Here is a 19,942-nt window from a genome sequence, read left to right on the forward strand (position 1 = left end):
AATTTATGACGAGTTTTTTTTTTTTCCACTGGTACAAATTGAATTTGTCATTAAAATGTCATTAAGCGTTAATAATCTGTCAAATAGTTTTATAACGGTGTCATGAATATATTTATTGACCTCAAGTAAAGTGGTACACATTGAATTTGTCATTAAATGTCATTAAGTGTTAATAATCTGTCATATAGTTTTATAACGGTGTCATGAATATATTTCTTGACCTCAAGTAAAGTGGTACACATTTAATTTGTCATTAAAATGTCATTAAGTGTTAATAATCTGTCAAATAGTTTCATAACGGTGTCATGAATATATTTCTTGACCTCAAGTAAAGTGGTACACATTGAATTTGTCATTAAAATGTCATTAAGCGTTAATAATCTGTCAAATAGTTTTATAACGGTGTCATGAATATATTTCTTGACCTCAAGTAAAGTGGTACACATTTAATTTGTCATTAAAATGTCATTAAGCGTTAATAATCTGTCAAATAGTTTTATAACGGTGTCATGAATATATTTCTTGACCTCAAGTAAAGTGGTACACATTGAATTTGTCATTAAAATGTCATTAAGCGTTAATAATCTGTCAAATAGTTTTATAACGGTGTCATGAATATATTTCTTGACCTCAAGTAAAGTGGTACACATTTAATTTGTCATTAAAATGTCATTAAGTGTTAATAATCTGTCAAATAGTTTCATAACGGTGTCATGAATATATTTACAGTGTCATGAATAAATTTCTTGACTTCAATAAAGTGGTACACATTTAATTTGTCATTAAAGTGTCATTAAGTGTTAATAATCTGTCAAATTGTTTTATAACGGCGTCATGAATATTTTTCATTTCATGTTTTTTTTTAGATAATAGACAATTTTGAATGTCTTAAAGAAGATGAATAAGTGTTAGAGAAATGAAATCAATCATCCAATAATAATAATAATTAAAATTTATAAAATTACATTTTATTGCATTTGGAGAACGATTCACCCAAAATTGAATTAAAACAATGGTGCAATTGTGGGGGTTAAGCAATGCAGCATTTGGTCCATATCACTGCAAAGACAGTTAATTACAGCATCCCACACATTTATATTGTCTTGACATGCTTTTTTACATCATGAATAAGTCTACCTAAGACACCATCATAATGGCGTACACCTAACCAGTGGTGCCACTCTATCATTTTGAGGTGAGTTTTCAGTGACTCAGTAGTACGATTTCCTCTACGACGCCATATTTCCAACTTGTAATTCTGCCATGCACGCTCAATATGCTGAGTATGAGCACCAGTCCCTGGATCAACAAAGTGTCTTTTATGGCAGACAGAATACTGACGATATCCATACTGGGAAAGCTGTCTGTTGTAGGCACGCCATTCATCTGTAAGGATTGATGTTCTAGGTCTGATATGTCGTTGAATTTTGCTTATAAGTGTTTGCCTTGAGCGGTCCTTGACGAGTCTCAGAATGGGTCTTCTGGAAAGACCATCAACCTCTAGCATCCCGAAGACCCACTGGCGCTTACGCCGCCAAGTGTTGCCACATCGGCCACGATGGTACTAAAAAAAGAAATAAAACAAGATAAATTATTTAATAAGGGTTGTGCTGTATTTTTTTTTCAATCATTGGAATCCAGTCCTCTTGAACAGTTAATAGACTGATCCTTCTTACCTGGCTTGATAACACACAATTGCCCAACAGGTGCAAATGCATTTTTATTTTTTAATGTTTACATTTTCAGAATTTAATTTCCTTACAACAAAATATTGTTTCACTTTCATATTTTTCTGTAAAAATTTTGGTTGCCAGTAAGCCTGTAAATTTAACAAGAGTACTGTAAATCATAAACTACAATTATACTGTAAAATTATACAGCACACCTGTAAAAGCAACAAAACAAGAGCCGCTGTGAATTTACAGTTCTTTACTGTAATCTTTACAGTATGTTACTGTTATTAATAATGTACTGAATAAAAACCTGATAACTCATTTCATTTGAGGAAATTGATTGGTCAATTGCCATTAAATATTTATACCAGTGGTAACCAATCTCTGTCCTGGAGGGCCGCTGTCCTGCAGAGTTTAGCTCCAACCAGCTCCAACACACCTGTTTGAAAGTCAGTATGCCTAGTGAGATCTTGATTAGCTGGTTCAGGTGTGTTTAATCGGGGTTGGAGCTAAACTCTGCAGGACAGTGGCCCTCCAGGACCGAGATTGGTGATCCCTGATTTATACTGTGAGATTATTTCATTTGAATCCACTAAGAAAAAGACTTTATGAGTTAACTAGAAACATCAATTTAACTAAATCATACTAGTGATCATCATCACAAATGAACAAGTTGAAAAACTTAAAAACATCATCAATGCATCAGTAAATACACAGTCACTATCTTTAAATAAAGCAACATGCAGCATAACATCAGTGTTTTTCTGCTCATCCTGGACTGAAGCACAGGCTCTGCTCTTCAACACAATGGTGACACACAAAACTTAACAGAAACCCTTTAAATCCCAACAGAACATTAAACACTAACCACATATCTCCATTATAGCATTATGTGCAAAAACACATCAAATCAAACAAAGCAAAGCACAGAATTGTACTTTTTTGTTCAGTAAAATTGACAGTGAGCTTTTACTGTAAACAACTGACTTAAGCCACAGCTTTAGATTAAATCAACACTTAACCCCTAGTTGCTCTGGAGGTGTGCGACCTCTGATATATATAGCAATTGTAAGTCGCTTTGGATAAAAGCGTCAGCTAAATGAATAAATGTAAATGTAATCACAAACCAAGCTACTAAAAATCACATAATAAAACAACAACAAAAATAAAAGCACATGGTAAAAATAAATATTGATATCATATGTGTATGATTAATAATCAATCATATGAAATAATCCACATGAATGTTTGAGAACAGATTAACATGTGAATAAAATGAGGTACAGCCTTGTAAACTCAGTTGATGAAATCATCAATCATCGTCGCCAGATCACTTTTCTCTCAGCATTTTTTGCTACAGCTGTTGTGCCTTATAAACACACAGGCAAAGCAGTCAGAGAAAAACTAATGTTCAAATGTCAAAGGCAAGAACACAGCAAAAGCCAACACTCATCACCATCATGGTAAGTACACAATAAAACAAACCATCAACATCTAAACCTCCGTTAATTCTCAAAAAGACCTGATTATGACAGAAATAAAGTCAGAGAGTCAGGAGTTGTGTAATCCCCCTCTGCTGAGATCTTCAGAGATTTAATGTCTTCTTTTCTCTTCAGTGGGGGGGGGGGGGGGGGGGGGGGTTTGGGGGGCTATGCTATTTCATGCATACTGACTTTTTTACACTGTTAAAGAGTTGGATTCCCATGCTCAACATGGACAAAGTTTCAAAAATTAAGTTGTACGTTTGAAGGAGTATTTCTGTTCCAAAAATACCTCTTCCGGTTTGTCACAAGTTTCGGAAAGTTTTTTTCGAGTATGGCTCTGTGTGACGTTAGATGGAGCGTAATTTCCTTATATGGGTCCTGAGACACTTCTGCCGGAAGAGAGCGCTCCCGTATAGCAGAGCACTGAGAGCACAACAGACTTCACTGATCAGAGCCAGAGCAGAGCGAAATGTCACAAAACAAGTGTGTTTTTGGTTGCCAGGGCAAGACAACCCTGCACAGATTACCAAAAAAAAAAACAGCATTAAGGGACCAGTGGATGGAGTTTATTTTTACAGAGCATCAACGGAGTTGTGCAAGTGTTTTTGTTTGTTCCCTGCATTTCCAAGATGCTTGTTTTACAAACAAGGCCAAGTTTGACGCCAGATTTGCACATTGTTTATTTCTTAAGGATAATGCAATCCCAATGAAAAAGGGTCACGATTGTGTGTTGGAACCGCAGGCGGTGAGTAAAACTGCTTCAAATATCTCTGTGTTGTTAACTTAGCTATCGGCGCGTAAGGACATCAAGTAAACAACATGAGATGTTGTCATCAAACTGCACTTTCCACATGTACAGCTTAAAAAAAAACAAAAAAAAACATTGACGACATAAAGTGGAACTTAGTCATTTTCCAAAACTGCTAAGCAAATATATACAGTTTCAGTACATACCACATAGAGACGTCGTTGCTGATGCTGCTCTTGTTAAATTTCAGCCTCTAGATCTGATTCTGGACCATAAATATACGCTGAATCTGACTGTTAGCCATGGTTTGTTTTGGATGTTGTTTTCCTCATGGTAAAGTCACAGCTTCCAAACGCTCTCAACGCAAAAGCCTACTCGCGCTCGTGATTCTTTAGCTCCGCCCACACGTCACGCCTTCAGCCGGTCGTGTTTTTCCGGGAAAAATCGATACAGACTATCTTTCTCTTATGAATATAATAAAACTAAAGACTTTTTGGAGTTATGAAGGATGCAGTACTACTCTATAGGTACTCAAGATTAACAGGATATTGAGTGAAAACGAGCATTTCACCCACCCTTTAAGTAAGTTGTTTACAGTAAAATCTCCCTTCATCTCTCTTTACATAATCTCAGACTGGCACTGCACTAACATGACAAAACTGATACATGTCAAGTAAAGTTTAAGTAGGGCTGCATACAAATAAACAGCCTACCTTTCGTTTGTGAGCAAATTTGCTCTCGTCGATAACAACAAATCGATGTTGACCACCAATTCTCATTCCTCTGATCCTCAGTCTCTTGAGGGCAGCAATGCACACCTTTAAATATAGAAATAACACATCACAAGTTGACTGTTACAATGACTTAGTATGGAATTTTATAAACAATATGTAGCAATGCTGAATCCAGTTGTCTACAGTGGGTTTGGACTTAATCAAACACTGAAATAAAAATGTTCACATTTTACTTATTTTTACAACTAATAAGTAATGCAACAACCTTTCTGAGTACTTTTGTCATTCTTGTCAGTGTCTTTGAGCTTCCTGCTATACCGTCATTGATCATGGCAAGCTGCTTCAACTGCAAACCTTGTGCAAACCTGTAGGGAAGGAACAAATATTAAAACAAATAATTAGAGTCACTTTAAATTGTACTGTTTTTGCATTGATTTCCTGGCCTGCTTAATTTCCTGTCACTGAACTGGGTAAAAGCAAACAACCCTTTGCGAAACAAAACTAGCCCCCTCTTTATTTTGATTCAAATAGTATAATATGACATTGGTGTAAAAACTTTTCTACCACTGTTTGGCACATCAACAACAATTTTTCTGGTGAATTCTGAAAATGGGAGTCTGTGTATTGCAATATGCAGGGGTGAGTTGATGTTGATAAATACACAAGTAATAAATGTTACATTTTAAGTTTATAATAAGCTTATGTTTTACATGGTTTATATATAAATATTTTTTTTTGTGTGTGTGTCATTTTCTCCAAGGATTACAGATGAAAAAATATTCTTGTTGGCTAATTCTGACACATTTACAGTATTTATTATTTTTGTGCACTTTACTTGTCAAATAAATAAATACTGTACCTGTACATAAACTCAAGCCATTTCACCAAAGGGGTGTGAGAATTGGTGAATATTGAGCCATTGCGCACAGAGAGTGGTGAACTTTTGTGATGCTTACAGACCCTACAGAAAAAGAAGGCAAAATGCAAAAAAGTGTAACACATGAAAATATCAAATATCATACGGATAAAACATATTGTACACATTTCACATAATAATAAAAATTTCAGACTTCCGGGCCATTAATACAATACAGGTGGACTTCATCCAGACAGGTCCACTTCAGTTGTGCAAAATATAATAATAAAAATAATTTAAAAAAATAATAATAATAATATATATTGTGTGTATGTATATATATATATATATATATATACATATACTTGTACACAACTGTTTTCAACATTGATAATAATAATGTCTAGTTTCAAATAAGATAGCAATTTCATTTCATTAAATTGTTTATGTATACAGACAGACTGGCTTACCATCGTAAACCATCGCTGCGATCGCATTTTTCCAGGCGCATGCTTCGATTGCATTTTGGACACTGCATCCTACTTTTCAGGATACCCCATTTCTGCATCCATCTAACTATTCTTCTTTTTTTCGTGTTATCATAACTTCTAATATTTTTTAGGAGTTCTTGCAATAACCGCGTCATCTGTAACTGCTTTCTAAGTCAACAACCCAACCAGCCTATGTCCTGTTCCACATTCAAATGTCCTGTCGTGCCACTTAAAATTTTGGCGCCTACTGGATGGACGCGACGTGCGTACCTGACTGTCCCGCGTTTATAATTGTCGTAAAACATACCACACGGACAACATACAGGAGCATCAAAGAAACGAAGTATCCACTAAGTTCTCTATTTGAGGTAAGCTAAACATGAAACATTTGTATTTATTTAGGAACATTGACATCATCAGTCTTTACTGTTCTAGCCAAAGTTGTACAGAACTGGTAGTTTACGAATGTAGCTGACATGACATGGAGTTTGTGTTCTTTGCTTTGCGCAACTATTTAGATGAAAACTCGTTTCAGCAAAAGAGCACATGGTGGAGTGATGGAGGCCAAGGAAGGTATAGAAGAAGTACAAGTTGTGGATGATGCGATTGCGAATGAGAGCCTACAACAAGATGTGGATGAGGTCCCTGTTGGCCCAAAGAGAAAGAAGACAGTCAAACATTCCCCGAGGAAATTATGTAAGTCATTTTTGTGTTAATACTTTAACAACCAGTGCTTAATTAAAACCTGTAGCTCTTGTTCTAGCCACTTTGTCAGCAGATTACCAGAATTTTTTCTATCTGTATTTGGCTGATTGTGGCACATCATATTTCCTATTTTTATTATTTTGTTGATATTGTTTTTTTTTGGTAATTGTAGCATAATAGTGTTGTCCCAATAGTAAAATTGCAACCAGTCCAAATACAAGTAATTTTACACAGTTATCAATACCAAAGTAAACATGTTTAATTTAGTTTTTTTTTTTTTTTTTTTTTCTTTACAAAATTCTTTCTAATAATAATAATTATATATATATATATATATATATATATATATATATATAGCGCCATGTACTTGGCTTTTATTTTGCAACATGCATTTGGAAGGATCGTTCTGTTTAAAAATTACATTGCTAGGCTCTGAGCAAGGAACATTCTTGGGATGGGAGACTATATATACAAAAACATTTGTTTATTTAAAAAAAATGTGCAGTGTCACCAACAGGAATGATGGAGTTGGCCAAACTAAAAGAACAGACCAAGATGGATCGACAGAAGATTGAACACCTCGAGGACCGCATTAAATACCTAGAAGAGGCCAACAGTGAGCTAAAAAACGACAAGGAATTCCTGCTTTCACAAATTAAGGGAGCCCCCAGTGCACCTGCATCTACTGGAAAGTCAGGTATATTAGGAACACAATTACCATTATTCATGGAGTTTTAAATGTTTGTGAAAGGACAGAGACATTGTGATATAACCATTATCAACTTTCATCACAGCACACAGAACAAAAGTGTAGCTGTTTATTTGTAAGTGCAAACTCACTGAAGGGCCATGCAGCAGTAGTCATGTTTATTAAATGCAGTATATAAATTATTTATCACATTATTACAGAAGGATCAAAGCCATTGTAATTGTAATGTAAATGTAAAGCATTAATACTATATTATAGACATTTTCATAGGCACTTTGTGACTTTTGTAAAGCTGCTTCAAAACAATTTGTATTATGAAAAGTGCTATACAAATAAATTTGATTTGATTATATCCAATGAAAAGCACTTCCAATAGCTCTTTGCTCTGGTTTCAAAAACAAGACTTTACAGAAAGTTCCTTTAATCATCAACTACAATGAGAGCATTATAGAAGTTATCTAATAAAACAAATCATGTTATGTGTGTTCTTCTGTGATACAGTTCTCTGCTTTCAGATAGAACCCAAAATTGGGCCTATTGAGAAATGTAACTAGATTTTGGAGCTTTGTTTATTTATCCATTATTCTGCTTGTCCACCTGCTCCATTCCCCTTTTCCCCTACAGGTTTCAGAAAGACTGCTCACATTCCTTCTTCATCTTCACCTTCAATGTCTCCATCCCCCTCCTCTTCATCCTCAGACTTCAGCTCCTCATCATCCTCAGAAGAGGAGCAACAGAAGAAGAAAAAGAAGAAGAAGAAGGAGAAGAAAAAGTCAAAAAAATACACTGACTCACACAGCCGTTCAAGAAGTAAGCACAGGCTTTGATTCATAATGAGATGGTTTCTTACATTAAAGTTGCCCATTACTGAAGTTTAAGCCAACATTTATATTCTGTCATAATTTTCTCTCATTCATGATGTTCTAAACCTGTGTGACTTTCTTTTTTTCTGGATATAAGATATTTTGAGAAATGTTTGTAAACAAAGATTTTTGGCTGCCATTAACTTCCATATGGACTAAAAACAAAAACAACAATGAAACATTTCTCAAAATATCTGCTTTTGTGTTTCACAGAAAAAAGAAATTCATACAGATTTTGAATGAAATGAGGATGGGTAAATGAAAACAAAATGTTTCATAATAAATAATCCTATATTTAGCCTAACATCTCCCAGAAGACACGTGTTACTCACCATTTTACAGATGCTTCTCAGGCATACCACTTGTCCCAGAACCTCTCGCATTTCGATAGCGTTTCCCGGATGCAGAGAAATCGCAGAGTGGGATGTCTGGCATCTTAAAGAACATTAGCTGAGATTAAACGTACTTCTAATACTGCAAGGATGACTCCAAGAGTCTCTTTAATATTTGTATTAATTAGGACTGTCAACTGATTAAAATACTTAATCACAATTAATACCTTTGAAAGCCCTAGTTTATTTATTTGTTTATTTTTTTGTTCAGTGACCACAACGGAGGGAATCATCCGCCGCTACAAGAATGCCCTTAAGAGATTCACCCATTATGGATCCATGAAAAAGGCCTTCGCCAAGATTAATGTTGACCGCAACACAATTGCAAGAACAGCTATAATTGCTGAGCTGGCAATCACATATCCTGATACATTTCAGGAGCTGCTTCCTACAGATGAAGTCAATGAGAAGATCTCAGAGTTTGCAGAGCGCTGCAAGAGGGCTATGTCAAAAGAGATGGCTGAAACGATCACAGCAAAGAAAAAAAGTGGACAACTCCTCCCAATAATGTACAAGTACACCTAATTTTTTTTCTTCTAAACTAGTTATCCTGTTGTTTTCCCTCCAAAACACAAAATATATGTGTTAAGTTTATTTTGTAACCCTCTGTTTGAGGAAGAACAGGTAATTATTATTATTTGTAAAAAAAAAAAAAAATTCATTCTATGTCAGAAAATGCCAGAACCCTCTGTGTGAGGAAGAGCAAGTCCTGTTACTTGTCAGTTTTTTATGTATTGTGCACATACATAAAGTTAAGTAAAATCTTTTGACGTGTCTGTTGCATTTTGTTAAGGTATTTAACATTATTTGACCATATAAGAATACCACTTAACATTTAATGTTTAAGTTTTAACATTTAAGTTAAACTCGTACCACTCCAGAAAAATATTCATGACACCGTTATAAAACTATTTGACAGATTATTAACGCTTAATGACATTTTAATGACAAATTAAATGTGTACCACTTTACTTGAGGTCAAGAAATATATTCATGACACCGTTATAAAACTATTTGACAGATTATTAACGCTTAATGACATTTAATGACAAATTAAATGTGTACCACTTTACTTGAGGTCAATAAATATATTCATGACACCGTTATAAAACTATTTGACAGATTATTAACGCTTAATGACATTTTAATGACAAATTAAATGTGTACCACTTTACTTGAGGTCAAGAAATATATTCATGACACCGTTATAAAACTATTTGACAGATTATTAACGCTTAATGACATTTTAATGACAAATTAAATGTGTACCACTTTACTTGAGGTCAAGAAATATATTCATGACACCGTTATAAAACTATTTGACAGATTATTAACGCTTAATGACATTTAATGACAAATTAAATGTGTACCACTTTACTTGAGGTCAATAAATATATTCATGACACCGTTATAAAACTATTTGACAGATTATTAACGCTTAATGACATTTTAATGACAAATTAAATGTGTACCACTTTACTTGAGGTCAATAAATATATTCATGACACCGTTATAAAACTATTTGACAGATTATTAACGCTTAATGACATTTTAATGACAAATTCAATGTGTACCACTTTACTTGAGGTCAAGAAATATATTCATGACACCGTTATAAAACTATTTGACAGATTATTAACGCTTAATGACATTTTAATGACAAATTAAATGTGTACCACTTTACTTGAGGTCAAGAAATATATTCATGACACCGTTATGAAACTATTTGACAGATTATTAACACTTAATGACATTTTAATGACAAATTAAATGTGTACCACTTTACTTGAGGTCAAGAAATATATTCATGACACCGTTATAAAACTATATGACAGATTATTAACACTTAATGACATTTAATGACAAATTCAATGTGTACCACTTTACTTGAGGTCAATAAATATATTCATGACACCGTTATAAAACTATTTGACAGATTATTAACGCTTAATGACATTTTAATGACAAATTCAATTTGTACCAGTGGAAAAAAAAAAAACTCGTCATAAATTCATGACACAATTATAATGCCGGCCTCATGACAGTCAAAACCAACCACATGACAGTTTAATGTACTGTTAACCTATAAAGCTAAGTAGTTTCTTAAATTTGATAATTAATCTGCTATGTCATATTTTATAACAGATTTATGACGGGTTATGTTTTCTTGGTAATGTCAAGTTGTCATTACCAGGACACTGACAAGTTGCGTTGTCTTGGTAATGTCAAGTTGTCATGACAAAGACACCGACAGGTTATGATGTATTGGTTTATGTCAAGGTGTCATAACAAAGACATTTCAAACAATGTCATCTTTGCATTAAAAATGTCATAATTGAGCGAATGACACTTAATGACAGTTGTCATAAACATGCATAAAAACTCCTTCATATTCATGACATGTGTCATAGCATGATTATGAAGGTGTCATGTTAGTCTTATGCACACCCCTTCAAGTAAAGTGTTACCAAAAGGTCTATAACAATAAAATAATATCATATGCATAAATTACATTTGAACAGTAATAAAAATAAAAAACAACTATGGTAAAAAAGTTTTCAAGAAAGTTTTGAGTTGACCTTCATATTAGCGGTATTTTAGTATCATTAATATACTATCATAGTTAATACTGTTAATATTTTGATTTCGGATAATGTTTTGTTATTTTGTTGTGTGTTTTTGTAATTTTATTTGCAAGTTTTCCTTTTTAGTTTATTTAGTTATGTTATTACTTCAACTTTAAACTACAAACAAAATGAGAAATGTTGCCTTGTCAAATTGCTAAATATTTTTTTTATGTATTTTATTAATATAAATATAATATAAATATAAATAATATAAATATCAGTTAATTCTTCTTATTATTTGTGGTATTAGTTTTGCTACGTTTGTTTAAAAATATCTCATAATGATTATACATAAATGTGGACCCAGTAACATCCTTCACAATTAGAAAAAGCAAAGCACTAGTCATTCAGTTTTAGCAGAAACTCAGTGGGGAACTCTTCAGCTAATTTAATGTCTCAAGGTCTTTAAAAAAGATGAACACCTGAGACTCCTAAGAGCCCCTCAACAGCAGCCACTTGTGCAGAACAAGTTCATTTTGTTCGCTTGCTGTGCAACTTCATAATGCATATCTAGAATTATTAGTGTTTTTTTTTTTTTTTTTTTTTTCTCGGTTCAATTACCGAAAGTATCCAATGATGAAAATGGCGACCAGCAGCGAGCTGAAGGACACCGCGTAGCCAACTGTGTACATGATGTGCAGCCGCTCAAAAAAGTCCCTCTGGAAACACAACAAGACTTGAGTCATCTCAACAACATCCTAAACATTTCCAAAAACGTTTCACTTAATAAATCTGTGGCATTTGAATCTATATAAGCAGCTTGTCTGATAAGACTTTGTGTTGAAGACACCATCCCAACTACATCTCATTGGACCGTTGTTATCAAAAAGTAACTCTTGAATGATTTTGAAACTTGTCTGTAAGTCACCACAAACTCTTCCGGCTTGGACTTACTTTGCCTTTTTCAACGCCTGGAGCCAAGAAGCGCAGACAGTCTGAATAATTGACCCAAGTTCTGTTCTCCACCGATACCCACGACCCATTCGAGTTGCACTGACGGTATACAAATCCTACGAAAATGAAGAAACCGAACAATTTGATTAGATACTGTTGGAAAGAAACTGGCGATCAAATCAGTTTTGCAAGTACCGTTGTGGTTGAAGTCATACACATAGCTGGGACACTGCACTTTGGTGACCGTTCCTGGGGATCCTCGAGGCCAGCAAACCAACCCGTCCCATCCTGGAGAACAGACCTCATCTGTGTGCAAAATGTGTAAACCACAATCACACTTTATGTAATCTGTGAGTCTGGAAGTTAAACTGCTTTAACATCTCAAGCCTGTGTTGTTCTTTTTCCTAGCAGTGAAACTAAACAGAGATCAAATTTTGCTGCTAAATTCTGGTTCTGGATCCAGTTCCCCTGAATAACTTAATTTCATTAATGGTTCCATTAACAATGCTTTTAGAACTTTGAGGAAGAAATCCAAAAGAATGAACAGAAATCCAATTCCACTGCCAAATAATAAAAAGTAAGTGTGTAATAATAGCAATTACGTTTATGCATGGAAGATGCCTTTATTATTATAAGAGCCAAAATATTCATACAATACAATGCCAAGTTAATTAGACTATGATTAACAAGCAAACTAGAGAAGATGAGAACAGCAGATCAGAATTTAATATATACAAATATTTATTTTGGATGTGATTAATCGCGATTAATCGTTTGACAGCACTAATACATAATATGCCTTCATTGTCTTCTTAGCTTTAATTCTCAGATACCATACATGCTTTTTGGAAATATCTCAGCAATATCAGCTCAGATTGTTCAGCAGTCAGAGTTTATATCATCATATAACAATTTCATCAGCTTCTTCCAGGAGTAATCATCTGAACTCTGAATATCTGAAAATATTCATAAATGAACATCTTTTCAAAAACGAGTTCTTTTTATTTTCACAATCTCCATTAAAAAAAATCTTCAAAATGGTGTATGATTTGTTGGACTCGACCAAAAAAAAAAAAAAAAAAACTTAACTAAACTTGAGAAAAAGACAAAGCAACAGTTTAAATCTGTCTGAAACACTGCCCTTATCAAATCGAATCTGTAATCTGTATACACGGCCCTATTCTAGATGACACTGTGGATAGAATTCTGTATGTTTCATTGCCTGTGCGTTTCTCATTCAAAACGAACCTAATTAAAACTGTTCAGAGTCCATTGGGGAACGTCTAATGTAATTATAGTTTCTTTAATATCAGACGGTAACAGGGTTATCTAAAGTGAGACTTGACATCTCGTGCTCTCAGACATTATAATTGTGAACAATGCTTTCCTCAAAGCATAAAAGCATATTTGCCTCAGCAATTTTCACACATTTCACACACTTACTAAGCTCCGGTATCAAAAAAAGATGGTTTATTAATCAAATAAATCACAGTTCTATGCATTCGAAGATTTCAAGAAAATGGAGAAGAATATAAATCAGAATCTTGCAAAGTGAGCACGAAAGGAATATCCTCAAAGCCCATGGAGACATGAACAGTTTATCTTCCTCGCGGCTCATTGATTCGGCGCCTTTGTAAGTCTTCCTTCTAAGTGCAAGTATTCCGTCAACCATTGAATAAACCCCGCAGAGCAATGTGTGAAAAGGGCAGAGTCTCTGTATGGGAGCACCGCACCAGCCGGTCAGCTCCTTGAATGGAGAGGGTCCGCGCTGCTAAAAGTGCATGATGCTATTTAGAAACTTTATACAAAGTGAATGAATCAGCAGAGCTCAATTCAACCTGGTGGCTTGCTGATGACGGTTGGAAGAAAGAGCATCAACAAACTTTGTCTGTGCAGTATCTATTTGTGGATTCCATTGGTCATCGGGTTGAGATGTCACCATGTTGTCTTTCACACTTGAACATTTATTGATTTTTAGGTCCTGACTTAATAAACAAACCATTTTCAGTATGACGGGGAATCTTTCTTTTTCATACAAACATATATACACATAGGGTGAATTTGGGTAAATTGGGATTTTTGCCAATTAGTTGACTGGGAAAAATGTCCTAACTAACCTTAATTCAGCTCTATGTATAAAACATACAGAACTGTGAAATTATATTTAGAATATCTTGAACATTCTGAGAAAGTTCTGAGAGTTGCCATGGCAAATATATTTTTAGCATTCGACAAATGACAATAGCTACACTCTAATTAGCTCTAATAACCAATATTAGCAAATGTTGTCAAACAAAGGAGAGCTTTTTTGTATAGCTTTTATTTTTTACCGTGCCTTTGAAGAGCAGCACAAATGTCCAAATGAAAAGAAAATGACTGGAGATATAAACCTTGGACAAAAGCTACTTCACAGCAGGTTAGAGATTGAAAAATGTATAACATCTGGTGGGAGCTTTATAATTGGGTAAGGAAATAAAATGCCGTGTGTAAGATATACAATTAATGCAATCTGGTATTTGAATATGATTAACTGAGCGTAGTTTCAAGAGCACTTATCCACCTAATTTTTAACGTAAGAGCGGATGCAAATGTGCAAGCTTCAAGTGTCATTCGCTTCCAGTAATTCTTTCTGTAAAAAACATCCCGTTATGGTGCTTGATAGCTTGATATTACAAACTGTTATCATATTATCTCAATTCAATTTCATAATCATAGACACACTAGTTTTAAGGTGCAAATAGTTTTACTGTTTGGTGCACTTTGTTATTCTTAGTTATAAACCAATGAATCGGAAGTCTCGAACATTCAAAGTCAATTTTTACTCTAGCTTACTTCTGTGTTTAAAAAAAACTTGTTAATATTCCAGCCGTACGGTGTCTGTTCAGTTTGGTAGTCTGTCGCTTGTCTGCATTTTTACTGACTCTTTCTGGAAGGTTCATAGTTAAGCCAAAAGGTGGCGAAATTAACCTCAGCTAAATCTTTACAAATATGATTCATTAATTCGAACAAGTGTCGACTGAGCCTTTAGGTGGGTTTAGATTGGTTCAAAAGTCCAATCTGAATGAAAGTGCTACTGTAATCACCTCAATTGGAATAAAAATGCCAGAAACCCATTGAAATTTCAATCGGGTTGAGAGGGGTGGGATGAACCTTTTCTAATCCATTTGATCGGATCGAAAACCGATACTTGAAAGTTTTGCGCGTGTGCAACGATGTAGAAATGTCGCAATGATGAATGCTGCACGGAACGAGCTGCTGTCGTTGTTCAGAATAATAAATGACTGTCGTGTCAATCTAAAATTCTCTTTTACACTCATCGTCTGTGAAGCGGTGCAAGATTACATTGTGCCACAAGTGCTTATTAAAAAACTCTCATTTGCAGATATGTTTTTACCGCTTAATTAATATAAGCATCATTGCACAAAGCTTCATGTTGTCGTCTTTTAATAAGTACCCAAAATAGATAAATAAATCTGTTTTTTAAAACAAAGAAAATGAGGATGGATAGCATTTAAACACAGTGGAACACTATTTATATTTGTGCAGTGTGCGCATGTCAAAATATTAAATCTAAATTTAAAGCTTCTGACATATAAGCGTGCACATCAATGCAACCACTTTAATAAGTGTTCTTGTGAACACTATGTTTGGATTCATGAAATCATTCCAGTTGAAATAAAAAGTGTCAGTGTAAACGTGGTTAATGAGTCATTCACTCAACCGTTTCATTCAAACATTATTCATCGAAGAATGAACATGGGTTTTTTTTTTTTTTTGAGTCAATGAATCTAAACAAATGAAACACAGTTCATTCCGGTTTCTCTTATTTTACACAAGGTTACAATTGTTACATCACACAGCAACGGTGACATAATTTCCTTCTATGCGTTCTATGCCGATCAGGAACTTGCTGGATTTTGTAAATGGACAAGGAATCAGCTCATAGCGTGCCAGAACATGGAAGTCAAACAGTTTTTTTGGAAAATATTTTTCTTAAAAAATTGGGTAAAAACACTTAATCAACGAAACGTCACGGACATTGTTATGTCTCAATAACAATTTAATCAACATTAAATTCTTGTTTATTGAACTGTTGTATAAAAGTAGCTTTGGAACCCAGTTGTAAATAAAACAAAAATTATGTTTTACAGAAAAACTTCTACTTAAACATTTCACATTCGATTCAGTATTATTTGACATTTCTTTGTGATTATTTGTGAAATTTCATTGCAATATCTGTTGAAAATCTTACACCAAATGTTTGCTTGCTAGCATTGTGGTGGTGAGTTTTGCAAAAGCAAATGCACTTCACATTTCTTGCTCTGTGAAATTAACACATTGACATCAGTGTATTTTGTATTCACAAAATCACGCCATTTGTGCTTGTTGGATTTGAAAATATTCATCTGTGTTGGATATTACACTGGCATGTGCCAGATTATTAGTTGATAATAACATTTTGTTGGATAAACTGCAAGAAATAGAAAGATTCCAGCTCGGATTATGTACATATAATCCTGTGCAGCTGACTGGAAGTGTCTCAATTTGCAGAAGCCTTTATAGTTCATTAATTATTTATTAATCGATGTACGGAGCCATCACCTTGTTTCTGTGATGATTCACATGTGCTTGAATCATCCTCAAATTCCTAATTCAGAATTACGCAGGTAACCAGGAACCTCTCGCAATCTTAACTGGGTATGGATGCACAATCAGCTAACACAGGGTTAATGCTAGGACCAACATGTGTAAATGAGGAAAAAGAAAATGGAAAAAAAAAAAACAATACATGTGCGTCAGCTTCTGTAAACAGCAGGGTGACTCACAAGCCGCACTACACCATTAATCTGTGACATCACAAACTCCCATCAGAGTAAAAAAGATTGGACTGGATGTACATAAGTGGAGCATTTTTGCTGTGGCACATCCGAAAGCAATTGCACTTCAAAAGTTCCAGTATATCTGCAGCCTTTATTATTAGAGTAGATTTTGCAAGAAATCTTTTTTTCTTGAAATTCTCATTTTTATTTCAATGATAATGATTTATGGACTCATAGCAATATGAGTGAAAAATGTTAAGTAAATCCTACACCTGTGAATTCTTGCTCCTGCTGGGATTCAAACCCACAACCTTTTTGTTACCAATCCAGCATTTTAACAACATACACCCAGCTTGCATTTAAGACGGAAAACTGTCACTAATTTTGTTAGAATTAAACCTGGCCAACTTGAAAAGTGGCAAATCTATCACAGCCGAGATCAATATCCTGCATCAAATTAAATGCAAAGCAGACACATTTTCATTAGTGCCATCATTTGGACTCCACTGTATATGTTGAGATGCTTATATGAGTGGGCAGATATAGACAGTACGTGACTGTAAGGTAATTCAGTGTCTAAATAAATCAACAAAGCAGAGAGAGCAACGACACTTGGACAGGAGCGAGAGACATTCAAGCTTGATTCATTAACCAACCAAAGATCTGAGACTCTTCAGTTGAAATGGATCTTGGATCTCTCTGGTGGCAGATTTTGACAGATAAATCCTCTAAGAAGATTCGAATGTCACATTCTGTTCCACGGATTATGCGTCAGATGTGAATTCACATGCAAAAGGCTTTGAAACTAATGAACTAATGACATAAATGCGTTTAAGTGTGAGTCACTTTCATCTTGATCCCCCCATATTTCTATCAGTTATGCAAATGATCTATCCTCACGGGCTGCACTGATCATCCCAATAGAGGGAAAAAGGGTCAGAGGACCAAACAGAGTCCGCAGGTGGGGTCTTACCGGCAGGACTGTGTTCGGAGATGTTCTGAAGGCACTGCAGTTTGATGTCGTACAGCAGGAGAACTTGTTCCTGAGCTGTTAATCCCACTTCAGGGTCCACATGCTGCCGAGACAAATACAGAGTCATTGATTGTCTGACAGCTTGACACGCTTATTTTAGACTTGATTTGGAAATTAGAAACCATCCAATTAGATGATTCAGAGGGCTCGTGGAGATTTAAAGCCACCAGCAGACCTTCAAGCTTCATTGTTAATTGGAAAATCATGAAAACCATCAAAAGAGATTTGCATGCTTGCTTGCTTGCATCAGATTTAGCAATATGCCAACATTTCTACAACATTTAATACAATTATGTCCAAATTAACCCCATTCACAACATCTGACTTTACACGACCTTACAATGTTGGTAAGCTAATGTTAGCCTTAAAATGATTTAAGAGGTAGAACTGGTTTATGTAAGCCAAAATAATATATATATATTATTAAAATATACTGAACCTATGTTAGGTTACAGCTTAAAGTGACTTTAAGAGTTAAATAAGATAGAAACATTTAACGTTAGTATTTTTCGTTTTCACGATGAACCTGGCAGGAAGCTAAACATTTAGACATGTCAAGAGTTAAACGTTCAAAAATGTTGACTTCAAATTTACATACAAACAAAGAGAATAAAAAAAATGCAACAAATTGTTCACTCTTCTTACCTGTGCTTCGACGGAAGTACCAATCAAAAATAGCCATAGAACTATAATCCACATGTTGAACGTTTAAAATAGTTGTGTATGTAAATTGACTGTATTCGCTCATATGATGTGTTCAGTGTTTTCTCAGTGTTTCTAAAGCTCAGTATGCGCCTTTTCTGCGCCTCCGGTGATTATATCCAGCTCCATTTGCACAGGAGAATGAACTCAGCATCTGCTGAAAGCGAAGTGAATTGATGCCACCACCTACAGCAGAAATCCTCCTTCACAGAAACGAGAGAGGTGGTGCATATCTGCGCACTCCACTCTTCAAATGACTACGCAAAATTCTAATGAATAACTTTACATAATCACTGCACTCAGCAGTATTTTCTTCTTCTTCTTGCATTTAAAATAAATAAATCAAGAGTTTAGGCTTACTTTGGGGTGGGGGGGGTTATATAATTAGTGTTAACAATAACATTATATTAACACGGAAAATTATTTTTCAGTTATAAGTTATATGCCATTCGAAAACTTTTATCTTTCTGGTAATAATAGAGCGTAAAGTGTGATAATCCGCCACATAATCGAATCTTCTCATTCTCGCGCGCTGGAGACGCAGATAACGGTTCCCAATGGCGCTTTTTGGCGCGTAAACAGAAGACCAACCGCAAAGTTCCTCACATGGAGAGGCGTTCAGTAGATTTGCCAGCAGACGGTTGATTTGGGTGAATGTGTGGGCAGGGGATCCCTGCAGTGGAAGGAAGGAGACAGTCAAAGCCACAGCTGTAGAAATAGCGCAGTTATGCTCCGGATTGACCTGATTTAAACAGCGACGCTACTGAAGTCACAGCTGCGTTGTAGAGATTAGTTTCAATTAACATTTTAGAAAGCCTTTCTGTAACGTCCTTTTCTTTTTCACTTTGATCTGTCCATTAAGATATAGCTATTCATTTTGGAGGGAGATGCACAATCTGACCACATTCTCTACTCAGGCTTGACTAATTTTATATTTTTCATAAAATCAGCTTTGTCAGTGCATTCCGTTTCGTTCAACAGGTGAACAGCATCTCTTTCTGTATCCATCTTCGTCTGAGAGACGAGAGAATATAGTACAGCAATTTGAAAGCAATTTCACTGATTTAGACAATAATTTAACTCGAACCACCTTGATTGGCCTATCTGTCTCAAACAGACATCTTTCTCTTCTCTTCGCCTTACAACACTGAGGTTATCTGTTCTGGACAAAACTACCCTCACCAGAATTATTTCTATTCCATTCAATTCAA

The 19,942-nt window shown here is 34.9% G+C and overlaps 3 protein-coding genes across 4 annotated transcripts in view; 1 reads left to right on the forward strand and 2 right to left on the reverse strand.

Annotated features, from left to right (window-relative positions):
* Window positions 1-19,037, reverse strand: part of LOC113064770 (parathyroid hormone 2 receptor-like) — a 34,288-nt gene extending 15,251 nt beyond the window's left edge. The window contains exons 1-5 of the mRNA XM_026235684.1: window positions 18,675-19,037; window positions 17,970-18,072; window positions 12,372-12,482; window positions 12,177-12,292; window positions 11,844-11,941 (exon numbers count right to left, since the gene is read on the reverse strand). Of these exons, the coding sequence (XP_026091469.1) occupies window positions 11,844-11,941; window positions 12,177-12,292; window positions 12,372-12,482; window positions 17,970-18,072; window positions 18,675-18,728 (482 nt within the window). The 5' untranslated portion in view covers window positions 18,729-19,037. The remainder of the gene's footprint in view (window positions 1-11,843; window positions 11,942-12,176; window positions 12,293-12,371; window positions 12,483-17,969; window positions 18,073-18,674) is intronic.
* On the reverse strand, window positions 986-6,178 carry LOC113064772 (uncharacterized). Its single transcript, XM_026235687.1, has 5 exons — window positions 5,966-6,178; window positions 5,499-5,600; window positions 4,905-5,004; window positions 4,619-4,723; window positions 986-1,564 (listed from the first exon to the last, which is right to left on the reverse strand). Exons 1-5 carry the CDS (start codon window positions 6,139-6,141, stop codon window positions 1,094-1,096), a joined length of 954 nt encoding a protein of 317 aa, XP_026091472.1. The 5' UTR covers window positions 6,142-6,178; the 3' UTR covers window positions 986-1,093.
* On the forward strand, window positions 6,213-9,421 carry LOC113064771 (coiled-coil domain-containing protein 106). 2 transcript variants are annotated; one of them, XM_026235685.1, is made up of 5 exons: window positions 6,213-6,354; window positions 6,505-6,682; window positions 7,197-7,388; window positions 8,025-8,210; window positions 8,867-9,421. In XM_026235685.1, exons 1-5 carry the CDS (start codon window positions 6,238-6,240, stop codon window positions 9,178-9,180), a joined length of 987 nt encoding a protein of 328 aa, XP_026091470.1. In that variant the 5' UTR covers window positions 6,213-6,237; the 3' UTR covers window positions 9,181-9,421. The 2 variants fall into 2 exon arrangements, with proteins under 2 accessions (XP_026091470.1, XP_026091471.1); XM_026235686.1 differs by having other exon boundaries at window positions 6,236-6,354; window positions 6,522-6,682.
* Window positions 19,038-19,942: the final 905 nt, after the last annotated feature.

This window comes from Carassius auratus, chromosome 47, assembly GCF_003368295.1.
Source record: "Carassius auratus strain Wakin chromosome 47, ASM336829v1, whole genome shotgun sequence".
Taxonomy (NCBI): Eukaryota; Metazoa; Chordata; class Actinopteri; order Cypriniformes; family Cyprinidae; genus Carassius; species Carassius auratus.